At 48.5% G+C, this 22,687-nt stretch overlaps 1 protein-coding gene across 2 annotated transcripts in view; it reads left to right on the top strand.

The window, feature by feature from the left end:
* LOC100280217 (uncharacterized) overlaps positions 1–21,204 on the top strand; it is a 53,314-nt gene extending 32,110 nt beyond the window's left edge. Inside the window, exons 11-14 of one of the 2 annotated variants that reach the window (XM_008645291.3) lie at positions 19,961–20,074; positions 20,172–20,259; positions 20,515–20,610; positions 20,694–21,204. In XM_008645291.3, the coding sequence (XP_008643513.1) occupies positions 19,961–20,074; positions 20,172–20,259; positions 20,515–20,610; positions 20,694–20,884 (489 nt within the window). In that variant the 3' untranslated portion in view covers positions 20,885–21,204. 2 annotated transcript variants of the gene reach the window in all.
* The last annotated feature ends 1,483 nt before the right edge of the window (positions 21,205–22,687 follow it).

Raw genomic sequence — 22,687 nt, 5'->3', positions numbered from 1 at the left:
CAGACTTATCGAAAGAGCAAATGACATTATAATGACGGGAATAATGAAGCTAATCTTTAATCATCCCAGAGGAAAGTGGCCAGATGAGTTGATTAAAGTGGTGTGGAGCAACAATACAACCATATCAAGATCAACAAGTTTTACACTGTTCAAATTATTATTTGGCGACGAATCTATAACCCCAGAAGAAGCTAAAGCGGGGTCAATAAGAACAACAGCTTCGGCAGAAGACGAAGTTGATTATCACGTGGCAAAAGATACCATAGAAGGGACCAGACTTCAGATTGTGGAGAATATCAATAAATATCAAGCCGAAACAATAAAATGGCGCGATAGAAAAGTTCGGTTGAAAAATATTAAACCAGGGCATTTGGTACTTCGGAGAGTGGCTAATCCGGATACAGTACACAAATTACAGCTGAAGTGGGAAGGACCTTTTCTGGTGGTATCTTCGTCAAGGCCCGGTTCTTACAGATTGAAGGATATGGACGGCAACGACATTCCTAGATCTTGGAATGCGTATAAGCTTCGACGATATTATGTGTAATTTGATGTAATCTTTTTTCATTTTTTCCTATGACACACTTTTCCTTTCCAAAGGAGGAGAAAGGTTTTTAATGGGGCCATAGCTTGTAATTTTTCTTTTCTTATTCAGCTCTACGAGAGCAAAATCCCCCAAAATAATGTAAAATATAACATCCGAGCATGCACCATCGAGTGCAGAAAAAGAACAAAAAACCAGGGAGAAGGTCAAAAGTCGTCCCTAAGGGGATGCAGAGTATGACGAAGCTACAAAAAGTCGTTCCCAAGGGAGCGCAGCGTAAGTTTTCTGCTCAAAAGTCGTTACTAAGGGAATGCAGAGCCAAATACCGCCGAAATATAAGGCGAAGAAGTTTAAAAGACGTTCCTAAGGGGATGCAGAACTTATACCGCCGAAATAGAAGGTGAAAAAGTTCAAAAGACGTTCCTAAGGGGATGCAGAACTTACACCGAAAAGTCAACGGTGAACACCGAAAAATAAACGGTGAAGAAGACTCCAAAGTCGTTCTTAAGGGGATGCAGAGCCTGGGTGTGACTTCGTAAGCGTGTGTTTGACATTCATTTGCACATTATATCACATCATTCGTTGCATTGATACACATTCATTTAGACATTCGTAGTATCATCATTATCATATCATAGTGTACAGACAGTTGCTTCGGCTCTAATGACAAGGCTTCAATGAGTACAAAAGAAGCAAATTTTACGCTTCGTTGTGTACGAAAAGAAGGGAAGGTGTTTTTCGCCTTGGGCTCAAAAAAATACAAGTTTCGTCCACATCAAAGCAGTTTAAACATAGATGAAAAGTTAAAAATATATTACAAGGTTTGGACAAATTTACAGAGTAGTGTTTGATTCCTAAATTACAGTATCTTTTACAAGGTTAATTCAAAAATTTCTCTAGAGCTTTTTCACAGCAGTGTCTTCAGCTTCATCACTTCATCACTATCCGCCAAGCTTCGGATCATTGCTATTTGGCTTCGGCATCCTGTACATAACGAAGCGGTATAAGGTAAACACAAATCTCAAGGACAAGGTAAGCAATAGGTACAAGTGTATTACCGGCTTGAGATGACTTCGAGCTTCGTCACCAGCTAAGTCTTGCCCACCCTTCGTCCAGATTTGAGTTATGAATCTATTTCCACGCTTCGGGCTAGACTAGGGATGTCAGTTAAATCTGCTGGTGACAGGCTGAAGTTTGGCCTGTTCACGATCTTCCCATGCGTGCAACCAGTTTTCATGAAAGCAACAGCTGTGCCTCGAGAAGGTAGCAGGGCACAGAAGTCACCGTGCCCAGCTATAACTTTGTCAAGAGCATCAACTTCGCCCTCAATATGATCGAAGGTGCCTGGCAGGTCTTTAACCGAAGGTTTAAATTTTTCAGAACTAGCTCCAACTGAGTTAAAGACCTGCTTCAGTCGTTGCACGCACCGGTTGCCGAAGTCTAGACATTTATCCTGAAGCTACTTCAATGATTTCTGCAAATTCGAACTCTTTTCGACTTTAGCTTCAAACTTCGCATCAAAATTCTTCTTTTCTTGTTCGAAGTTTTCTGACTTCGTGAGGAGTTCACTGTTTAATCTGGCAATTTCGGCTTGGGCTTCTGCCAGTGAACCCTCCATTGTTTGGAGAACAAAATCTTTCTTTTCAAGAGTAGCTTCATGATCTTTGATTTTGCTCTCTAAGCCTTCAATTATAACCTCATTTTTCTTATCTTCGAGGTCCTGTTGCATCCTCAAGGCTTTACTTAGTAGCATACTCTGGGCAAAACAACCTTCATCAGAAAACACCTTCGTCGTAAAAACAATGAAAAGCCGAAGAAAAAAATTTACCTTGAAATTAGAATAGAATAAACTACCGACGATATGTTGTCGTCGGTAGGGGCTGATGTCAGCCTCAAGCTTCGGGAAACCAACACTCTTCGATAGAGTGCTGATAACCTTCGCTCCAGTTCGATCTCGGATGCATCCAAACCTTTCTTCGTTAATGCCGCGGAAGAGTATGACATATTCTTGCAACTCTTCTTTCTCATTCTTAGATAACTCTTGACCAATTATGTTTTGAAAGTTGAAGTTTTTTCCTCCGAAATATCTTCGGCGATCTCTTTCCCTTTTCCAGGCACTGTAGCCAGGGTTTCTTCGGCAGCTGCAGCAGCTTCTTCCGCAGCCATATCCAAGAGCATTTTATCAATATCAGAAAATGTGCTCTCCAGATTCGTGGCTTCGGCCGTTGCAGCTTCGACAGTTGTAGCTTTGGTGGGAGCAGCTTCAATAGCTGTAGCAGCTTTGGCAGCTGGTGTTATTTTTGACGATGAGGCCGGCAGTGGCATTTCTTCAATAGCTTCAATTACAGTACTAATCCTCCGTCTTTTTGGCCCAGCAGACTTGTTTGCTGCCGAAGGCTCCTCCTTCTCTAAAAGCTTCATCAGATGCGGCCCTAATGGACTTAGCTTGATAGGTAAGGGTTCGGTCATTACCTTTAGAATTTCTTCTACGTCAGCAGCAGAAGGTGTTGAAGGAGTTTTTTCCTCTATCTCAGTTGTTTTTGGCTTCGGAGCCGCATCCTTCCTCTTCTTCGGAGCAGCCACCTTCGGCTCAGGACTGGATTTTCTCTTTTTCAGAGTTTCTTCATCTTGTTTCACCATCCTAGCAGCTTGTCTGCTCAGAACACTAACAATCCTTTTTCTCTTTTGCCCTTCGGCATCCTTGTTCAATCGCTCATAGTCAGGATATTCAAAGTTCAAGGCATCCATCACTCGATTCAACCTTCGTTTTGGTCAGGTGCCGAAGGCTGCAGTCATCAGCTGATCTTCTTTTTTAGTGTAATTACCCAAAATTTCGTTGCACATAGTTTCTATCATTTCTAACCATTCTTGGCATGGCCCTTTCAATTGTTTCTCAAATTTGAACCGATAAGGCAGTCGCACAAGTTCATTCTTTTCCTTTGTCCCCTTTAGCTTCGACATATTCCATTCACTCAGCGTCGGGAACACCTTATAGGCTAGCTATTCTTGAACTAGATCTCTGGTGCTGATCTGCTCGGCTACCACCCTGAATTCTGCCACAGCTTGTTGGCACGGTGACCCCGACGTCATGTGGCATAGGGGCCTAGTCAACCCGAAGCTTAAGCTCAGCGGGCTCAGTACTAGCATCTTTAGCTTCTCCCTCTTCTTTTCATCGGCCTTAACATAGAACCACTCATTTTTCCAACCAGTTGGCCACTTGGTGCGATAGCTAACCACTGGAGCCTTCATATCTTTGCGGTAAGCGAAGTTGTAACAACCAAAATTCTCATGAAGCCCATCTTCTTTGGCCTTCGTCTAATAATAAAGCTTATGCACTCGGCAAAAAGCTTCGGCATTCTGGTCTATTCCTTGACTTCGGAGTGCCCAGATGAAGACGCTGAGCCTAACGATAGCGTTAGGAGTCAGCTGATGAAGATAGATTTCGTAATTTTCCAAAAATTTCCCAATTATCTCGTTCAAAGGAAACCTCAATCCCGCTCTGAAGAAACTCCTGAAAACTACCACCTCATCATTTTTCGGTGTCGGAGTGGTTTCTTCCCCAGCAAAACGAATCAGCTTCTTCTCAGCTTCTCCGAAGTAGCCTAGCTTTATCATCATGGGCATATCAGCCTCAGAAACAGTAGATTTTCCAAAGTCCAAGTGGCTGGGTTTGGCTGGCATGAGAGTGTTATAATCTTTCTCTTCTTCATCAACATCATCTTCTTCGACGTCAGCCTGTTCAGCTTCGACAGCAGGTGCACCTTCGTCAGTAGCTCCCTCTGTCACAACCAGTCCTGATTGTCTCATCACTTCAGAGATTAGGGCAGTCTCTGTGGCTTCGGTCTCGTCTCCGTCATGGGTCACCCTAGCAGTTGAACGTACTCTGGCCATCAGGTGTTGAATTCCTTGCAGTTCTTACGAATGTTGATGATTTTTACAGTTTTGACGAAGCTCCCTCTTATGCCGAAGCTAGATCAAAATGATGCTTTGCTTGAGAATGCGATGAGAAAGCTTCAGCTATGGTTAAATTTTTCAGCAGCACAACAGTGCAATGGCAATGAATGCTATGGTAACTTCACACCTACCCGTCTGTTTATATAGTGCTGCAGGTGTGAAGGTGAATCGTCAAGTCGCCTGCACCCGCTCAACAGTCACCTGCACCCACTGAACGGTGGACCACGGCGCGTGGGAGATGACCACGGCGCGTAGGAGATGAATCGCCAGATCGCACGTACCCGCCGCATGGTGGGGCCACCTCGTGCTCGAAATATTTTAATCGTTTCTCGGCAACGAGCTCAAGGAAGGTGTTTTTCGGACCTTCGGCATTCCGAAGCCTAGGACAATTTTCACGGATCAAGCTCGTTACGAAAAACGATCTAGCACCGCGAAGGGACTACTGTTGGGGGGTCTGCTTCGTCGCCGAAGGTCCTGTAAGAAGAAACACCTCCGGAAGACCAGCACAAAAATAACGCCGAAGCTACCTTCCAGGAAACTTTGGCATAACGACATGCCTTGAGATGAAGGGTTGCACCGACTTAAAGATGAAAAGACAGATCGGCCCATGATAATTTATGTTATAATTGTAATCGATTGTAAAGGGTATAAATGTAATTTCACACAGGTTGCGCCCTGTGCCTATAAATAGATGAACAGTACCACCGTACTGTTCACGCTGATTTGTGCTCGTTCGTGTGTCACGCTTGTACTCTTACCTTCTGTCAAGCCGAAAGTACAAATGTAATCCTGTGTTATTCTCATTCATTCATGATTATATAATGAAAGATATATTATGATGTCATATGATTATCCATGTTATTTCTCATGATTCATATGCTTCGTCTTTCATTGATATATGCTGTGATGATGAAGGTATGTCCTTCATAACCTTTGTCCGAAAATCATTATATCCTTAGGGAAATAATGTTTCGAAGGACGAAGGGCATTAACCTTTAACCTATTTTTGTGTTGCCTTGTTTTTAATTCATAGCATTTGAGAACAAACCCCCAACACCTTCCAACTAGCTGATTTTCTGCTTTTATTTCTCTCAAACTCTAACCACCCTAGAGTTGCTGGCCATCTGCCCCTTTTGCCACCTAGGTCGGCGGTGATACTGAGTGCCAGTCATAACATCTCTCCTGGCCTCCAAAAACAGCTTGTCCTCGAGCTGGACAACAGGATAAGATGTTTTGAACTGCTCCAGAGATTCCCATGTAGCTTCGTCTAGCGAACTCCCTGGCCCAATGAATGAGAACATGCCACACGCCGCGGCGGAGCTGGGCGCGCAGCACCTGGTGGGGTACTGGAAGAAGTCGTCTCTGTTCCATTGGTGGCAGGGGCGGGGGTCCTTGCGGTGGTTCACCATGGAATTGCTTTAGGAGACCCACATGGAATACGTCGTGTAGACGAGCGCCCTCAGGTAGCTGTAGGCAGTAGGCCACCGTCCCGACCCTTTCTAGTACCTGAAAAGGGCTAGCATACCGAGGACCCAACTTGATGTTGGGGCGATGCACCAGGGTCGCAACCTGTCGGTGAGGAAGGCGCAACCAGACCCAATCACCCACTGCAAACTCCTTGTCGCGATGGTGACTGTCATAGTGGCGTTTGGCGTAGGCTTGTGCTTGGAGAAGCCGGTCGCGGACATCCCCCAGAAAGACGTCACGTTCGTGGAGGAGATCATCCACTATCTGCGTGCGCTCCGTTCCGACAGTGAAGGGCGCGATGGCTGGTGGTTTGCGACCGTACACCACCTAGAACGGTGTGGTGCGCAATGCCGTATTGAATGCTGTGTTGTAGCAGTATTCTGCCCACGACAGCCAGTCAACCTAGGAGCACGGTCTGTCGCCGGTGATGCAACGTAGGTACATGGTGATGGTCTTGTTGGTTGCCTCTGATTGACCATCGGTCTGGGGGTGGAAGGTGGTGCTCATGCGGAGCTTGACACCAGCTATCTTGAAAAGATCCTTCCACACAGTGCTAGTGAACAAGGGATCCCGGTCGCTGACGATGGAGACCGGAAACCCGTGCAAGCGGACCACCTTGGCAAAGAAAGCCCGGGCGACAGACGTTGCAGTGTAGGGGTGGCTGAGGGCGATGAAATGACCGTACTTGGAGAAGCAATCCACCACCGTGAGGATGACGAACTTGTCGTGCACTCGGGGAAGGCCCTCGACGAAGTCCATGGTGATGTCCGCCCAGACCTAGGATGGCACCTTCAGTGGCTGCAACAGGCCAGCTGGCTGCAGCGACTCCGTCTTGTTGCATTGGCATGTGGCGCATGCTTGGACGTAGTCGCGAACGATGGTGCGGTCGTGCTTGATGTAGAAGTGGGCGCGCAGGCGATGGAGCGTCTTCTGGGTGCCCTCGTGGCCCACGTGTGCCAGCTCCAGGACGGAGGGCAGCAGCGAGGATGATGATGGCACGAACACTTGTGTGCCATGTAGGATGAGGCCGTTGTGTTCGCGCCACGGTGCGGCCAGTTCGCCGTGACTCATTTGCGCTCGTAGGTCGATGCAGGAAGCGTCGGTGGCGGCCTCTGTCGCCAAGTCGGTGTATAGCTGGAAGGAGGGGCCTGTCATGGCCGCCAGGGATAGTGCAATGCTGCTGGAGTCCTAGGGCGGGGCGTTGCTGTCACGTCGTGACAGGGCATCTGCGACCGTGTTTAGACGGCTGGCGCGGTACTCCATGGTGAAGTCGTACCCAAATAATTTACTCACCCATTGGTGCTGTGATACCGTGGGGAGGCGCTGGTCGAGGAGGAACTTCAAGCTGTAGTGGTCGGTACGGACGATGAAGCGACGCCCCCACAGATATGGGCGCCAATGGCGAACCGCCTGTACGAGCTCGATGAGCTCGTGCTCATAGGCTGCGATCTTCAAATGATGTGGCGCGAACGGCCGACTGAAGAAGGCCAGGGGCCCCACACCTTGGTGCAGAACGATGCCAAATCCTGTGCCCCAGGCATCGCATTCGACCACGAATGAGATGTCGAATGGTGGTAGCTGGAGGACGGGGGCCGAGGCGAGGGCACGCTTGAGAGCCGCAAAGGCCTCCTCGGCCTCAGGGCTCCATTGGAACGCGTCCTTGCGTAGCAGGCCGGTGAGGGGGGCGGCGATGATGCCGAAGTCGCGGATGAACTTGCGGTAGTAACCTGCCAGCCCCAGGAATCCGCACAGGCCTTGTACATATCTGGGTTGTGGCCAGGTTGTCACGGCCTCCACCTTGTCATTGTCCATGGCGACGCCGTCCACCGAGATGACGTGGCCCAGGTAGGCGGCCAATGTGTCCCCAAAGGAACACTTGGAGCGCTTGACAAAGAGGGCGTGATGGCGCAGGGCCTCAAGTACTGCCTGGACATGCTGCAGGTGGGCCGACCACGAGTTGCTGTAGATAAGTATGTCATCAAAAAAGACCAGCACGAATCGGCAGAGGAATGGCCGCAGGACGTCGTTCATTAGCCCCTAGAATGTGGCAGGTGCGCTCCTGAGTCCGAACGGCATCACCAGGAACTCGAAGTGACCGCGTTGGGTGCGGAATGTCGTCTTCTCAATGTCGTCCACATGCATGCGGACCTGGTCGTAGCCCGAGCGGAGGTCCAGCTTGGTGAAGAAGCATGCGCCGTGGAGTTCGTCGAGCAGCTCATCGACGACAGGGATCGGGAACTTGTCCTTTACTGTGCGGCCATTGAGAGCTCGGTAGTCGATGCAGAAGCGCCAGGAGCCGTCGTGTTTCTTGATGAGGAGAACGGGCGGAGAAAGCAGACGTGCTAGGGCGAATGATGTCTTGCTCTAGCATTTCTGCCACCTGGCGCTCGAGCTTGTCCTTCTGCAGTTGCGGGTACCGGTATGGCCGCACAGCCACTGGTGCCGTACTTGGCTGGAGGTGAATAGTTGAGCTTGTTGGTGCGGCAGCGGCAGGGGCTCCGTGTGGCACAGGAGAGCCAGGAATCGATCCTGGTAGTCCTCTAGGCAGTCGTGCCACCTCACCCAACGTGTTCGTGCGCAGAGGAGGCCCAAAACGTTGCTGGCACAACGTCTTGAAGCGTGGCCAATGTAGTGTGGGCTCATCGCGCCGTAGCATGACGGACCACAGCTGTTCAGCGCCCGTGAGATAGTACGTGGCCATCCAGACTTTATCCCCCTCCGGTGTCCCTTGGTTGTAGAAGAAGCTCTCACACCGAGACAACCATCCAATAGGATCCTCTTTGCCGTCAAATGTGGGAAAGGGAAGGTTGTGGTCATGCTGATTGGGATGGTTTTGCTGTGGTGGGTAAGCGATATGGTGGGGTTCGGAAAAGTCTGGGATTGGGGATGGGGAGTGTGGGAAGGGGGTATCTGGTGGATGGGTATGGGTATTGTAGGTGTGGGTGGCAGCAAGGCTGAGGAAGGTTAGTTGAGGTGGATGGGAGTGGAGCGGTTGTGGTGATGATCGGTGGTAATGGTATGGGTGGCACGGCGGTATTGGATAAGAGAGGGATTTCGCCGTAACCTGGCAGACCATATGGGAAAGAAGTAGGGACAGTAGATGATGGCGGCGCTGTTGGTGTTGGCGGCCTGCTGATCATGTGAGTGATGGCTGTGGTGAGATTGGCAAGGGCCTTCGTCATGGTGTCGATCTTTTGCTCCAGCGTTGCGTTGGTGGAGTTGGTCGCGGGGGCAGATGCGACGTCGCTGGTGTTGTCGTCGTTGCCTGGCATCTCCGATACCAAATTGTTGGAACTGCGGCTGTTAGAGTATTATGGGCCGTATGTGTGCTGGCCCATTAGGGTTCTATATTTTGTACCCGTTAGTGTAGCTAGGGTTTCCTTTCTCTGTATTTCAACATGGTACCAGAGCCTTGACTGTTCCCAGCCGTCGCCGCCACCCCTCCCTTCCCCCAGTCGCCACCGCCCCCATGGCTGGCCGGCCCCCTCTCCCCTCCTCCGGCGAGCTCTTCCCTCCTCTCCCTCTCTCCTACATGGCTGCGTTGGCCGCGCCCCCTCCTCCCACGCGCGGCGTGACTCCGGGGATGGCCCCCATGGCCGGGCATCCCGCGCCGCCCCCTCCCTCCGCCGGATCCGGCGGGCCCGCTCGGTCGCGCCACCACCCGTGGGGCTGGCCCTCATGGCCGGGAGCCTATCGCCGCCGCCGCCCTCCGGCGGCTCCGGTCCCGCCCGCACCCGGCCCCGCTGGCACCCCTCCCACGCCCATCCTCACCCGCATGAAGCCGTTTCCCACCTTTGCGGAGGCCAAAAACGATATGCTTCTCGAGGAGCTTCGCCTCTCCGTCGCTGCAACCACCGCTCCCGCCACGGCCCTCTACAACACACCTTGGGCTGCCCCCTCTGACTCCGAGGGGGTTCCTACTCACCGCACTCTGGCCCCGCTGCCCTCTGGAGCTCCGTGACAGATTGCTGGCTTCGGGGGGGGGGGGGGGGGGGGGCTCGCGGTCGCAAGGGCGGACGCAGTGGCGGTGGCCCGTCGGGAGGTCGTGGTGGCTCTTAGTGGCCATCCTTCTACAACCCGTGGACTGGCACCATTCACATGTGGCCCGGGCCGTCCACGGGTGCCTCGGCCCCTCGCCCCACCGCCTCTCACCAGGTCTTCTTTGCCGCTGCACCCCCGGCGGCACCCTCGGCTCCTCCCTAGCCTCAGCAAGGTCTTCTGCCACTCCCAAGGCTCCGACCCAGCCCATGTGGGGGCCCTGGACTAACGAGTGGGACGCGCGTCCCTCGCCAGCTCCTTCTCCACGATGACGCTGACCTCGCCCACCTCAGTCTCTGACTGGGTGGCGAATTCCGGCGCCTCCTACCACACCACCCCGGACGCAGGTATTCTATCTTCCACCTCCCCCGCCCACCCCTCTCTTCCCTCTTCCATCATTGTCGGAAACGGGTCCGCCCTTCCCGTCACCTCAGTAGGTGACGCGGTCCTTCCCGGTCCTTTCCGCTTAACCAACGTCCTTGTTGGCCCCCACATCATTCAAAATATTCTTTTCGTACGTCAGTTCACTACTGACAACTCTTGTTCCATGGAGTTTGACCCGTTTGGTCTTTCTGTGAAGGATCGTGCCACCAGGACCCTTCTCGCTCGGTGTGACAGCCCCGGGCCCCTCTACACGCTTTGCCTGCCTGCTCCCACTACTTCGACCTCTGCCCCACATGTTCTTGTAGCGGCCGCCTCTTCTGCGACTTGGCATCGTCGTCTCGGCCACCCGGGCGTGATGTGATGTCCAAGCTTTCCAGTAGTACTTCTGTTTCTGGTTGTAGGGGATCTTTTGAACACCTCTATCATGCTTGTCAGTTAGGTCGCCATGTTAGGCTCCCATTCCCCACCTCCTCCTAAGAGCAGCAGGCATTTTTGATCTAATACACTGTGATGTATGGACATTCCTTGTAATCAGCATTTCTGGCTATAAGTATTATTTACTCATTCTCGATGACTTCTCGCATTATTTGTGGACTTTTCCTTTACGTCAGAAGTCGGACACTTTTCCCACCCTGTCTCACTTCTTCGCCGGGGTCTCTACTCAGTTCGGTCGCACCATCCGGAGCATCCAGTGTGACAACGGGCGTGAGTTCTATAACAATGCGTCCCGTGACTTCTTCCTCTCTCGCGGCATCCACCTCCGCATGTCATGCCCCTACACGTCTCCTCAAAACGGTAGGGCTGAACGTATGATTCGCACGACGAACGATGTCGTGCGCTCTCTACACTTTCAGGCTTCCCTTCTTGCTCACTACTAGGCTGAGGCCCTCGCCACTGCCACCTACCTCCTCAACCGTCTTCCCACCAAGGCGGTTGCCCACCCCACTCCTTACTTCGCTCTTTTCAGCATACACCCCTCCTATAACCATCTTCGTGTTTTCGGGTGCGCTTGCTACCCTAATCTCGCCTCCACTGCTCCTCATAAGCTAGCCCCCTGCTCCACTCGCTGTGTCTTCATCGGATACTCCCCCGACCATAAGGGGTATCGGTGTCTCGACCTCACCTCCCACAGAGTCCTCATCTCTCGTCACGTCGTTTTCGACGAGTCGGATTTCCCCTTTTCCTCCTCTTCCGCTGCCTCTCACCGAGCTCGACGTGTTCCTCGACCCCGACTCTGTGTCCCCCACTGTTGTGCCCCCTTCCCTGCAGGTCCGTCCACTACTCCGCCTCGTGAGGCCCCGCTTGTGACGCCCTCCCCCGCACAACCACGTGCGGCCTCGACGCCTCTTGAGTCGCCCTGCGCGGCCCCACCGGCGCCGCCCTCCCTCGCACAACCACGTGTGGCCTCGGCGTCCCCTCCGTCGCCTCGCGCGGCCCCGCCGTCTCCCGCACAGCCCCGTGCGGCTCCGGTGCCTCCTGCACCAACGCACACTGCCCCGTCGTTTCGCTACACCGACCCCATCCAGACATACCAGCGCCGTGGTCGACGTGGTGCCCTGGCTCGCTCTCGCGCCGAGCCCCCGACCTTTGACCCCGTCGTCGTCCACCGGGATCCTCGACACATCCACCCGATGGTCACCTGGCACGCGGCAGGTGTCCTCCGGGCACCTGATCGCCTGATTCTCTCCGCGACCTCTTCTCCAGCTCTTCCGCCGGTGCCCACGACTGTCCGTGGTGCGCTTGCCGACCCACAGTGGCGACGTGCCATGGAAGTGGAGTACGCGGCTCTCCAGGCTAACCACACCTGGGACCTGGTGCCCCCTCCCCCCGGCGCCAACGTGGTCACCGGGAAGTGGATCTTCAGCTGAAGCTGAACGATGACGGGTCCCTGGAGCGGTACAAGGCCCGCTATGTGCTCCGGGGCTTCACCCAGCGCCCCGGGGTCGACTACAACGAGACCTTCAGTCTGATGGTCAAGCCTGCCACCGTCCGGACTGTTCTGGCTCTGGCTCTGTCCAGGGACTGGTCGGTCCACCAACTCGACGTGACGAACGCCTTCCTCCACGACACCCTGACGGAGACGGTCTACTGCACTCAGCCCGTTGGGTTTGTCGTCCCTGCTTACCCCGACATGGTCTGCAAGCTCAACAAGTCCCTCTACGGCCTCAAGCAGGCCCCCCGGGCTTGGTACAGTCGCTTCGCCACTTTCTTGTGTTCACAGGGTTTCGTCGAGGCCAAGTCGGACACGTCCCTGTTCATCCTCTGTCGCGGTCCAGACACTGCGTACCTCCTCCTCTACGTCGACGATATCGTGCTGACCGCCTCCTCCCCTGGGCTCCTGCGTCACATCATCTCCTGCCTCCAGCAAGAGTTTGCAATGAAGGACCTCGGGGCCCTCCACCACTTCCTAGGGTTCACCGTCGAGCGCAGGCCCCAGGGCATGTTCCTTCACCAACGGCAGTACACCGTCGACCTCCTCGAGCACGCTGGCATGGCTGAGTGCAAGCCCTTCGTGACCCCAGTGTACACGCAGGGCAAGGTCTCTGCCGCAGGCTCCCCGTCGCTGATCCGACCGGCTACCGCAGCCTTGCTGGGGCCTTGCAGTACCTCATCTTCACCCGGCCCGACATCGCTTACGCCGTCCAGCAAGTGTGCCTTCACATGCACAACCCTCGGGAGCCGCATATCACCGCGATGAAGCGCGTCCTGCGGTACTTGCATGGCACCATCGACTTCGGGCTCCTTCTCCGCCGCTCCTCGACCACGGAGCTTCGCGTCTACACCGATGCCGACTGGGCGGGCTGTCCAGACACGCGCCGGTCCACCTCGGGCTATGCCGTCTTCTTAGGGGACAACCTCGTCTCCTGGTCATCGAAGCGCCAGCCGGTCGTCTCCCGCTCCAGCGTCGAGGCCGAGTACCGCGCCATGGCAAACGACATGGCTGAGGCGACCTGGCTCCGTCAGCTACTCTAAGAGCTCCACAGTCCGCTAGCATGGAGCACCCTCGTCTTCTGTGACAACGTCAGCGCCGTCTACCTCTCCACCAACCCTGTCCAACACCAGCGCACAAAGCATGTCGAGATCGATCTTCACTTTGTCCGCGAGCGGGTCGCCTGTGGAGATGTTTGCGTCCTCCACGTCCCGACCGCCTCCCAGTTCGCCAACGTCTTCAGCAAGGGGATTCCGACGACCGTATTTACGGAGTTTCGGTTCAGTCTCAACATCTGCAGTGGCTAGAGTTTCGACTGCAGGGGGTGTTGAGTATTATGGGCCGTATGTGTGCTGGCCCATTAGGGTTCTATATTTGTTACCCGTTACTGTAGCTAGGGTTTCCATTCTCTATATTGCAACAACGGCTCCTAAGAAGGTATGAGTGGTGAGAAGGGCGAGGCTCTGGACCACGACGTTTGGGCGCTGTTGTCCTAGGGATTGGGCAGCGGGTGGAAGACTGTGAACAGTACCCGCCGGAAGAACAGTAGACGTATGGAGAGGAAGCCTAAGCAAAATGATTGCTTGCTTGCTTTCATTGAACTCACGGGTACATTTTATAGGGCTAAGATAGCAGCCCATTCTTATCTCAACCCTTTCTTATCTCAACTAATCCCTTATCTTTCTAAACAAACTCTGCTTATCCTTATCTATCTAGACCGACTCTATGGCCTAGGATTGACCTTATCCTTCCAAACTGACTAGCTGATTTTCTGCTTTTATTTCTCTCAAACTCTAACCACCCTAGAGTTGCTGGTCGTCTGCCCCTTTTGCCGCCCTAGGTCGGCGGTGATACTGAGTGCCGGTCATAACAATCATGCTCCAATTGAAAACCATGAGCAACAAGACGAGCTTTATAACGCTCAAGAAAACCATCAGAATAGGTCTTGACCTTATAAACCAATAGGATGGATATGGGGCGGATGTGGAACAATATTTCACGTGTTGGTATGCTCAAGCACAACAATTTGCTCTGCCATCAGAAGCTATCATTTTCAGATGAAGAATAACTTCACAATAAGGAGCCAGTTTAGAAAGAACATTGGTAGCAAAACCTTGCCAAGTAATTGATTCAAAATCGTACCAAACCATACAGATCAACATGTTGACGAGATCAATGACTACAACGAAGAAGCAAATCAGGTGAAAAATCACTAGGGGAGGATGGCTCAACAAGAGAAGATGATTCAGTAGGAGAAGATGATCTGGCAGGAGAACAGAAGGATTGAGCACATCTAAAGATGGCATAGTAGAAACATCTTAGAGTCAACGTTGTGTATAGACTCGTGTCATAGGAGGCTTCTAGTGTAGTATGGAACCACAACCAAAGGCTCCAAAGAAGACACATAAGAAGGCACAACAGGCACATGGGCCATAGCAACATCAGATATAAACAAGAAAGCAAATGAGTCAACTAGAAATGTTGACAAAATAATAGAAGGACGAGGATAAAAAGGGTGTTACTCGTAAAAAATAACATCATAAGACACCCACATCCATCAAGCAACCGGACTCCAACAATAATATCCCTTGTGCTCGGTACTATACATAAGAAAACTGAGAGCACGAGCAGTCTCAAGAAGATCATGATGCTTATGCTAACACCATTTTGAGCATGAGCACTAGGAAAGAAAACTGAGCAAGAGTACCTTGACTAGAAAGAACCTAGCGAACAGCCTTAGAAAGATATTCTCCTGTAGAGTCAACATAAAAGACACGAATAGAAATGTCAAAACAAGTGCATTTGTAGCAAGAAAAATCATAAAAGTAGATCCATGTGTAGCAAGAAAAATCATCTATAAAAATTATATAATATCGATGCCCCCCTTTGAAACAAAGGCAACAGGACCTCATACATCTAAGTGAACAAGGTTAAATGGACAAACACTGACTCGCTAGAATGATAGGAAAGCTAAATATGCTTTCTCATACAACAACCCTAGCACTGATCTAAAGGCTCATGACCTAAAACAGAACCTAGAAGGCCATAATCAATCAAATTGGACAGACAAGAGCCACAAAGTTCACCTAATCGATGATACCACTAAACAAATGATGAGGTGGCCGAAGCAGTAAAAGCAAAGCTGATAAGACTACCAGGCACAACAAAGGGAAGACGAAGCCAGTCAAGCTCCTAAAAGACACTGAGAATCACGATGATGAGGGAAGTAGAAAAAAATCAGCATCAAGAATAACACAACAACCATGATCAGCAAGTTGATCAGTGAACATAAGCTACCTATAAAACACTAGAAACATGAAAAAGTTGGATAAAAGAGTGCCCTGCCTAACAGTAGAAAGAGAGAGGATCCATTGGCTGTATGGACAATATGGGAACAAGAGAAAGGGCACATAGAAGAAAGATCGGTGCAACGAGGGATCATGTGAAAAGAAGCACTAGAATCAATAATCCATGCACGAGTACCTAAAATGCATGTGGAAGATGGTCCCTCAATAGAAGACTGAGAAGTAGCAGCAGAACCTGTTAGAGTCAATGGGCCTGTTTGTTTCAGCTTTTTTCTGACCAGCTTTTCTGAGAATCTGGCTGTAGGGAAAATCTGGCTGTAGGGAGAATCTGAGTATCGTGGGGATTACGTGGGGAGGAAGATGGAGGGGTTCATACTTCATAGAGTTTATGATCTAGAAAGTGACAGATTCCTACTATCACGACGTCATGGCTGATTATATGTTCATATTGATTTTAAACGGTTTTCACCAAAGCGATTCTTACAAAAGTAGGCTGAAAAGCTAGGTGTTTGGCAATCCGCAGCATCTTCTGGTGACCAGAAGTTGGAAAAAGCTAAACAAACGAGGCCAATGATGGAGTCACATATCTAGTGGGCACCTGGCGGAGGCAGCAAGACGACGAAGGTGCGCCAACATCCCTTGAGAATCTCCATTACTGGCACTACTAGCAGGTTGTGAAGAACGATAAGTTTGAGCCTTATTTGTCTTCTTCATTCTATAGCAAAAGGCCTCTACATACCATCTTTACCATAATAGTTGCATTGAAGACCACCATCTCCGCCACGTGTAGGAGCGGGTCCTGACGAAGGTAGAGACGGTGGAGTAACAACAGATCGATAATATGCGGAATGAGTACTCAATACTAGAGAATATGACAGTAAACCAGCCACACGGAGACAAGTCTCTTCATTATGAATATCCGTAGGATGGCGAGCGAGCAGCTGAGCATGAAGCTGCTCAAACTCATCATGAAGTCGAATCAGAAAGTCATATGTTTGATAAAAACGGAAGGTCAGTCTACTGACCAAGGCAAAACTCATAGGTGTAAGGAGGCAACTGCAAACTAAGCGCATTATACTGACGCAAAGCTATAGACATCTGACTGTAGAACTTATCCACTGTGTAATCTCTCTAACATAATGACTGATCCTGACCGATAACAAGGTAAGTAGAGTGACAAGCACACGAATAGAAGTCCACATCTGACGATACCGGTCGAAGTGAACAATCTCTATAGCAAATTGATCCTCCACACTAGCAATAAGAATAGAACTTGCACGAGCATCTTCATTCGCTCACAACTTGTAAGCACTGAAGACTCATGTGATGCCATGAAATCATCAAAATCAGTAAGAAGCTTCGCCTTGTCTTCATCAGTTGCTTTCTCAAGTATCTGAGGGTGCATAAAAACCGTGGGAGAAGACAAGCATGGAAGCTCGCGAGTGAGAAAATCATAGAGGCGTAGGCCACACATGTGCCAGCGCATGCGAGGAACCCATGCATGATAGTTAGTCCCATAATAACAGTAGACATCAAAGGATGGCAACAACACCGTTGGAGAAAGACGACGTCATCTCAGACAAGCAGACAATAAACTTTTCAAGGGCTTAACAATCACTAAATCATGAATGTTGTCAGTTTGCAGATGGAGGAGCGGCGCAGAAGGTCACATATGACACTTGACCAAGCAGAGGCGATCGGTGCGGGTGATGGCCTACACAGGCGGGAGGTGGGCAGATAAGCTAACTGATAGAAGCGGATGTTGTCGGGCAGTTGCGACGTGTAGTGATAGGAGGGAGCACGGGTGAGAGGCCGACAGGAGCAAGCGCCGGCATCCGGGTTGTCATAGCCGATTGACGAACTCCGACGAGTGGTCACCAAGATAGCCAACTATGAAGATGTGTAGAGCTGCAAGGCGATGGGATAGAGCGACCAAGCGACATGAGAGAGGAATAATTAGGAAAAAAGAGGAATAACTCTATTCCTAACTTTTTGCTAATACCATGTTATGAATAGCATTCATGTTCAATTTTAGGACACTAGCCCTGAATATATACATTGTTACATGATAGAGACTGTACACCAATGACTCCATGTATGAGACTGAATACAACAATAACACACATAGGCATCTAACAGGGACCCTCCTTGTTAAGGATTAGCTTTGAGTTCTTACCTCTTTGCCTTGGTGATATTTGAGGTAACAAGGAGCTACAAGGGGATATCCCTTGGTGTATGTTTTGGACGATGTGGTGCTAATTGATAAAAAACCGAGTAGGATAAATAGAAAACTGTAGTTGTGACAGGAGAGTACCTCTAGGGTCCGAAAGTTTTAGACTCAATAGAACTAAAATCAAATACATGAGATGTGACTTTGACACTACTACACAAAGAAATCGACCTTGGTCATCCTTGACTATCCAAGTTCCTGACAAAGTTTAGGCCTTCTTTCAGTATGGTGATGCAAACGAAAGTTGGAAACGGTGCTAATACTATTTTTTGGAAGGATCGATGGATTCAAGGACAAAGGGTGGTTGATATTGCGCCGAGACTTCTTCAAGTTGTTCTGAAAGGAAGAATCAATACAAGGACAGTGCAAGATGCCCTAATTGGAAGAGCATGGATGTCGGATATTCGAGGGGTCTTATCTGTGGGGGCAATTGTTGATTATCTTCACCCCTGGAACTTATTGTTAACTGCTGAATTAAGGTCTATGTTGAAGATAAGCACATTTTAGGCTGGCTGCCAATGGAAAATATTCAGCGAAATATGCCTAAGAGGGCTTTTCATTGGCTCGGTTCCTTTTGAACCGTATGAGAGGATATGGAAAACCTGAGCGCCTCCTAAATATCGGTTTTTTCTGTGGTTAGTTGCTCATAAAAGATGTTGGACAACTGATCGTCTTGCAAAAAGAGGACTGGATCACCCCGATAGCTGCCCTCTTTGTGAACAAGAAAGTGAAACAATAGACCATCTACTGATCTCTTGTGTTTTCTCAAGGGAGTGCTGGTTCCTTTTGTTGAGACAATTTGGACCGCATACTCTGTCCCCTCAACTAGAAAATGATAGTTTCCTGGACTGGTGGAGGACGTAAGTGAAATGGCAACTGGACAAATGAAGATGAGGATTAACTCCCTTGTTTTGCTTGGTGCTTGGACCTTATGGAAGCACCGTAGTCAGTGTGTCTTCGAGGGCGGCAATCCAAGTATTGCTGCTATTCTGGAGCAGGTTGGAGAAGAGCCAAGGTTGTGGGAGATGGCAGGGGCTAAGGGGCTTATTTTCCTAGCAGCTAATTTCCCTCACGGCTAATTTCTGTTTTTTTCGAAGGCAGTTCAAGGGTTGTTTCCTGTTTTGAGGAGGTTTAAACCTCAGTGTCAGGGATTGTAAGGGCTTTGGCCCATCTTTTTTTCTTCTTAAATATAATGATATGCAGTTCTCCTGTATATTCGAGAAAAAAAAGTTTGGAAGATTAAGTAGTGCCCAAGAAGAATAACTTTTGGTATTTAGGATCAATGCTACAGAGAGATGGAGATATTGATGAAAATGTTAACCATAAAATCAAAGTAGGATGGAGAAAGTGACATCAATTATCCGACGTTCTATGTGATGAGAGGATACCACAGAAGCTAAAAGGATGGTGATTAGACCTGCTATGTTATATGGTGCAGAATATTGGCTATAAAAAGACGTCATGTTCAGCAGATAATTGTAGAGAAAATACATATGTGTTGGATTTGTAGTCATACAAAAAGAGATGAGTATGGAATAATGATATACGTGATAGGTTAGGAGCAATACCAATGAAAAGCTTGTACAATATTGATTGTGATGGTTTGGACATCTCCAATCGAGACCTTTAGAGGCACTAATGCGTAGTGGGATTATAAGACACGATAGTAATGGAAAGAGAGATAGGGGAAAGACCAAAGCTAGCATGAGAAGAGTTAGTAAAAGAAGACTTGAACATAACTATCCACATGAAAATATTGATTTGTGGTTTCTGTTTGGTTTCAACTCTCCTACCCTAACTTGTTTGGCATTAAAAGGTTTGTTGTTGCTGCTGCTTCTCTTTTGGCAACTTTCGGGTTCTTGTTAAGCAAGAAGGTAGTCAAAGAGCTGTTTGTTTTGCTAAACGAGTCTCTTCATCGGAAAATATGGCTATTAGATTGTTTTGATGAGCTATTTAGTGGGTACTGTGTTGGTAGAATCTGAAGATTTACTTGCCTAACGTTCTCTGGGTCATTTTTTTATTGTGGACAATTGACATTGCATCTGAAGAAATTTCTAAAGCCTGATTTATTGCCTATACTAACTTCTGAACCTATTCCTTTTATAAAGTTTATCCACTGGGAAAAAGGACGTGATGTGTTTGAAAGGCTACTGATAGATTCTGACTGGGCCATTAACAACGGCAACTGGCTGTGGCTCTCTTGCTCATCCTTCTTCTACCAGGTTACTGATAATGCGCATCCTTCACATAGCACTTACTATTGACATTTTTGTTCATACTAATAGTTAGCTTACGTTTCTCGTGCATTTTTTGAAACAGTACCACAGAATTTACTCCCCTATTACATTCGGGAAGAAGTATGATCCTAACGGGAACTACATTAGGCATTTCATCCCAGTGCTGAAAGGTAAACATTTCAGCGACAATATAAGGGCTTTGTTCGGTTATTTATATTCGACATAGATTGGATTAGATGTGAAAAAATTATGAAGAATTTCGATTTGCTATGGATTCTAACCCACCCAATCTCGTCCAATCCACATGGATTGTGATTGGCCCTAACTAGTTTTCTGAAGCTAGAAGTCAGCATAGTTTTCCCTTCAGAATTCAGATGGAGATTGACCTATATTATTTTGCACAATTCTACATCCTCCAAATTTAGACATGCCAAGGGAGTACATTTACGAGCCTTGGACTGCTCCCACTAGCATCCAGAAGAAAGCCAATTGTATTATTGGCAAAGACTACCCAAAACCAGGTAAAAATGAAGGACGCGAAGGCTTCTCCATCTTTATGGTTACTGGCAATTACTTTATATTTTGCATCGGTTTGGTTTTACAGTGGTTGATCATGAGACTGCAAGCAAAGAGTGTAGAAAGAGGATGGGAGAAGCTTATGCGTTGAGTCGCGTTGATGCCAAACCTAGCAAAGGGAAGACGTTGAACTCACGCCGAAAAATGCTACATGGTGACCGAGACACGTCTAACTCAACCATTGCTAAGCGACTGAAGAGGAATAGCCGAGCTGAGTGATGCGCAGCTCCTCCCGTGACAACTTTACACTACTTGTTCCACCTTCAGCATTTTTTTTTTATTTTCAGTTGTGTTACCTGCATCTGTCATATGTAGCTCGTCTGACATTTTACCAAAGTAGTCTGACCGTAAGGAAATGACTTGAGCCCGTAGCTAGTGTGATATCCTACACTGAAGGACATATCTGTAATATATGCTCATGTAATAACAGGTGTAATAATAATAACTGCCGCCCATGTACTCTAGGTCTTATTTGGAAGGTGTGTGCAGCAAATGAACAGTTCAAGTGCAATCCATTAAAGCAGGTCGTTTGGATATTAGCATTGTTATTCCTCTTTAGGCCTTATTTGGTTAGGAGTAGATTCTCCAATAGCGTCTTAAGCGTTGGTTTTATTTGCTGGCATCGGTTTGGATTGGTGGTTCGTTGCCTCCTGTGATCTAAACCTACTGATACCTTTAGCAGTAAGAAAAAAAGAGAAAATAGCATTTAGCTTGGGAAGGCTCTTTTTTTGGTCTCTTTTCGTACTAGTTCTATCCAGCTATGAGCGAAAGTAGTCACTTTCTTTAATCGCCGAGTTGCCTGAATCTTCTCTCTCGGTTATTCTGTGGAGTGATCTCTCTCTTAAATTTCCATAAGGATAAGGAGAAGAAGACGGTTCGAAACCCGTGCTTAAATCCTACTCAAGGCCTTCTATGGGCTGCGAGCAATTAATAAGTAGAGACAGGATGAGGAGAAATGACGTATATACGCCCGGCCTGGGTCAAAGATGATCGAAGTAGATTAAAAATCCTGTCTAATCTAAATCGAATAGAAATGGATTTATTCTCCTTCAATCTCTGTACAATTGAACAAGACTTATTTGGTTAGAAGTGGATTAGAAGGGATTCAATCCCCTTTAGTTCTCTTCAATCTCATCCTATAACCGAATAGACTCTAAGGCTTTATTTGGTTGCATGGAGATTAGAGAGAATTGAGGGGGTTAAATCACCTTCTATTCAATTTTGAACATCAAGAGATTTAGGACCTGTTTGGATCCTCTTAACTTATTATTTGCTAGTGGCTAATAATTAGCCGTCAAATAATTAGTTAGCAAAAATTAACTAGGGTATGTTTGTAGCCTTGGCTATCTTTGTACGATCTATTAGTTCCTATTAGCAACGTTAACTGGTTATGGGCAAACTATTTACTGGTTCTTCGACTAACAATTAGCCAATTTATTAGTCAGCCTATTTGGAGGTGAAGGTGCTAAAATTAGCCGGCAAACTATTTGCCACAAGGATCTAAACAGACCCTTAATCCTCTCCAATGCCCTCAATCCACCCATATAATCAAACAAGCTTTAAAAAAATTAAATTTATTTTTATTTAATTTTAACTAGTAAGAGATTTTATCACTTAATGTCTCCAATGCATTCTTAACCGAACAAATGTCAGCTGCAGAATAAAACAAGGCTAAAAAGATTTTTTTGACTGTCAAGACTATTCACCAGGGAACAGGCAAGTGTTAAACAAACTATGAAACCATTTACAGCCGATATTTCGGCCATACTGTGAGTGTGAGCACTGCCTTCCAGATGCGACTTGAAGGTTTCCTCTTTCCCTTGCGCTCGGGACAAAAACCCTGCTTCTCTTTACTGACAAAAACAAGTGTAGGTTGTTTGTTGGACACTCGTATAGAGCAAAATTCTCATGACGGATATTGACTTCAATTCAAGGGGATAGCCTCACCATGACACTATTAGGTTTTGTGCAATAGACCACTTGAAAATTTATTTGGCGTCAAGCGTTGGCTTAAGAACACTG

The sequence above is a fragment of the Zea mays genome, chromosome 5 (genome assembly GCF_902167145.1).
Source record: "Zea mays cultivar B73 chromosome 5, Zm-B73-REFERENCE-NAM-5.0, whole genome shotgun sequence".
NCBI lineage: Eukaryota > Viridiplantae > Streptophyta > Magnoliopsida > Poales > Poaceae > Zea > Zea mays.
The sequence above is the reverse complement of the archived record's forward strand: the minus strand, read 5'-3'. Positions and strand labels throughout refer to the sequence as shown.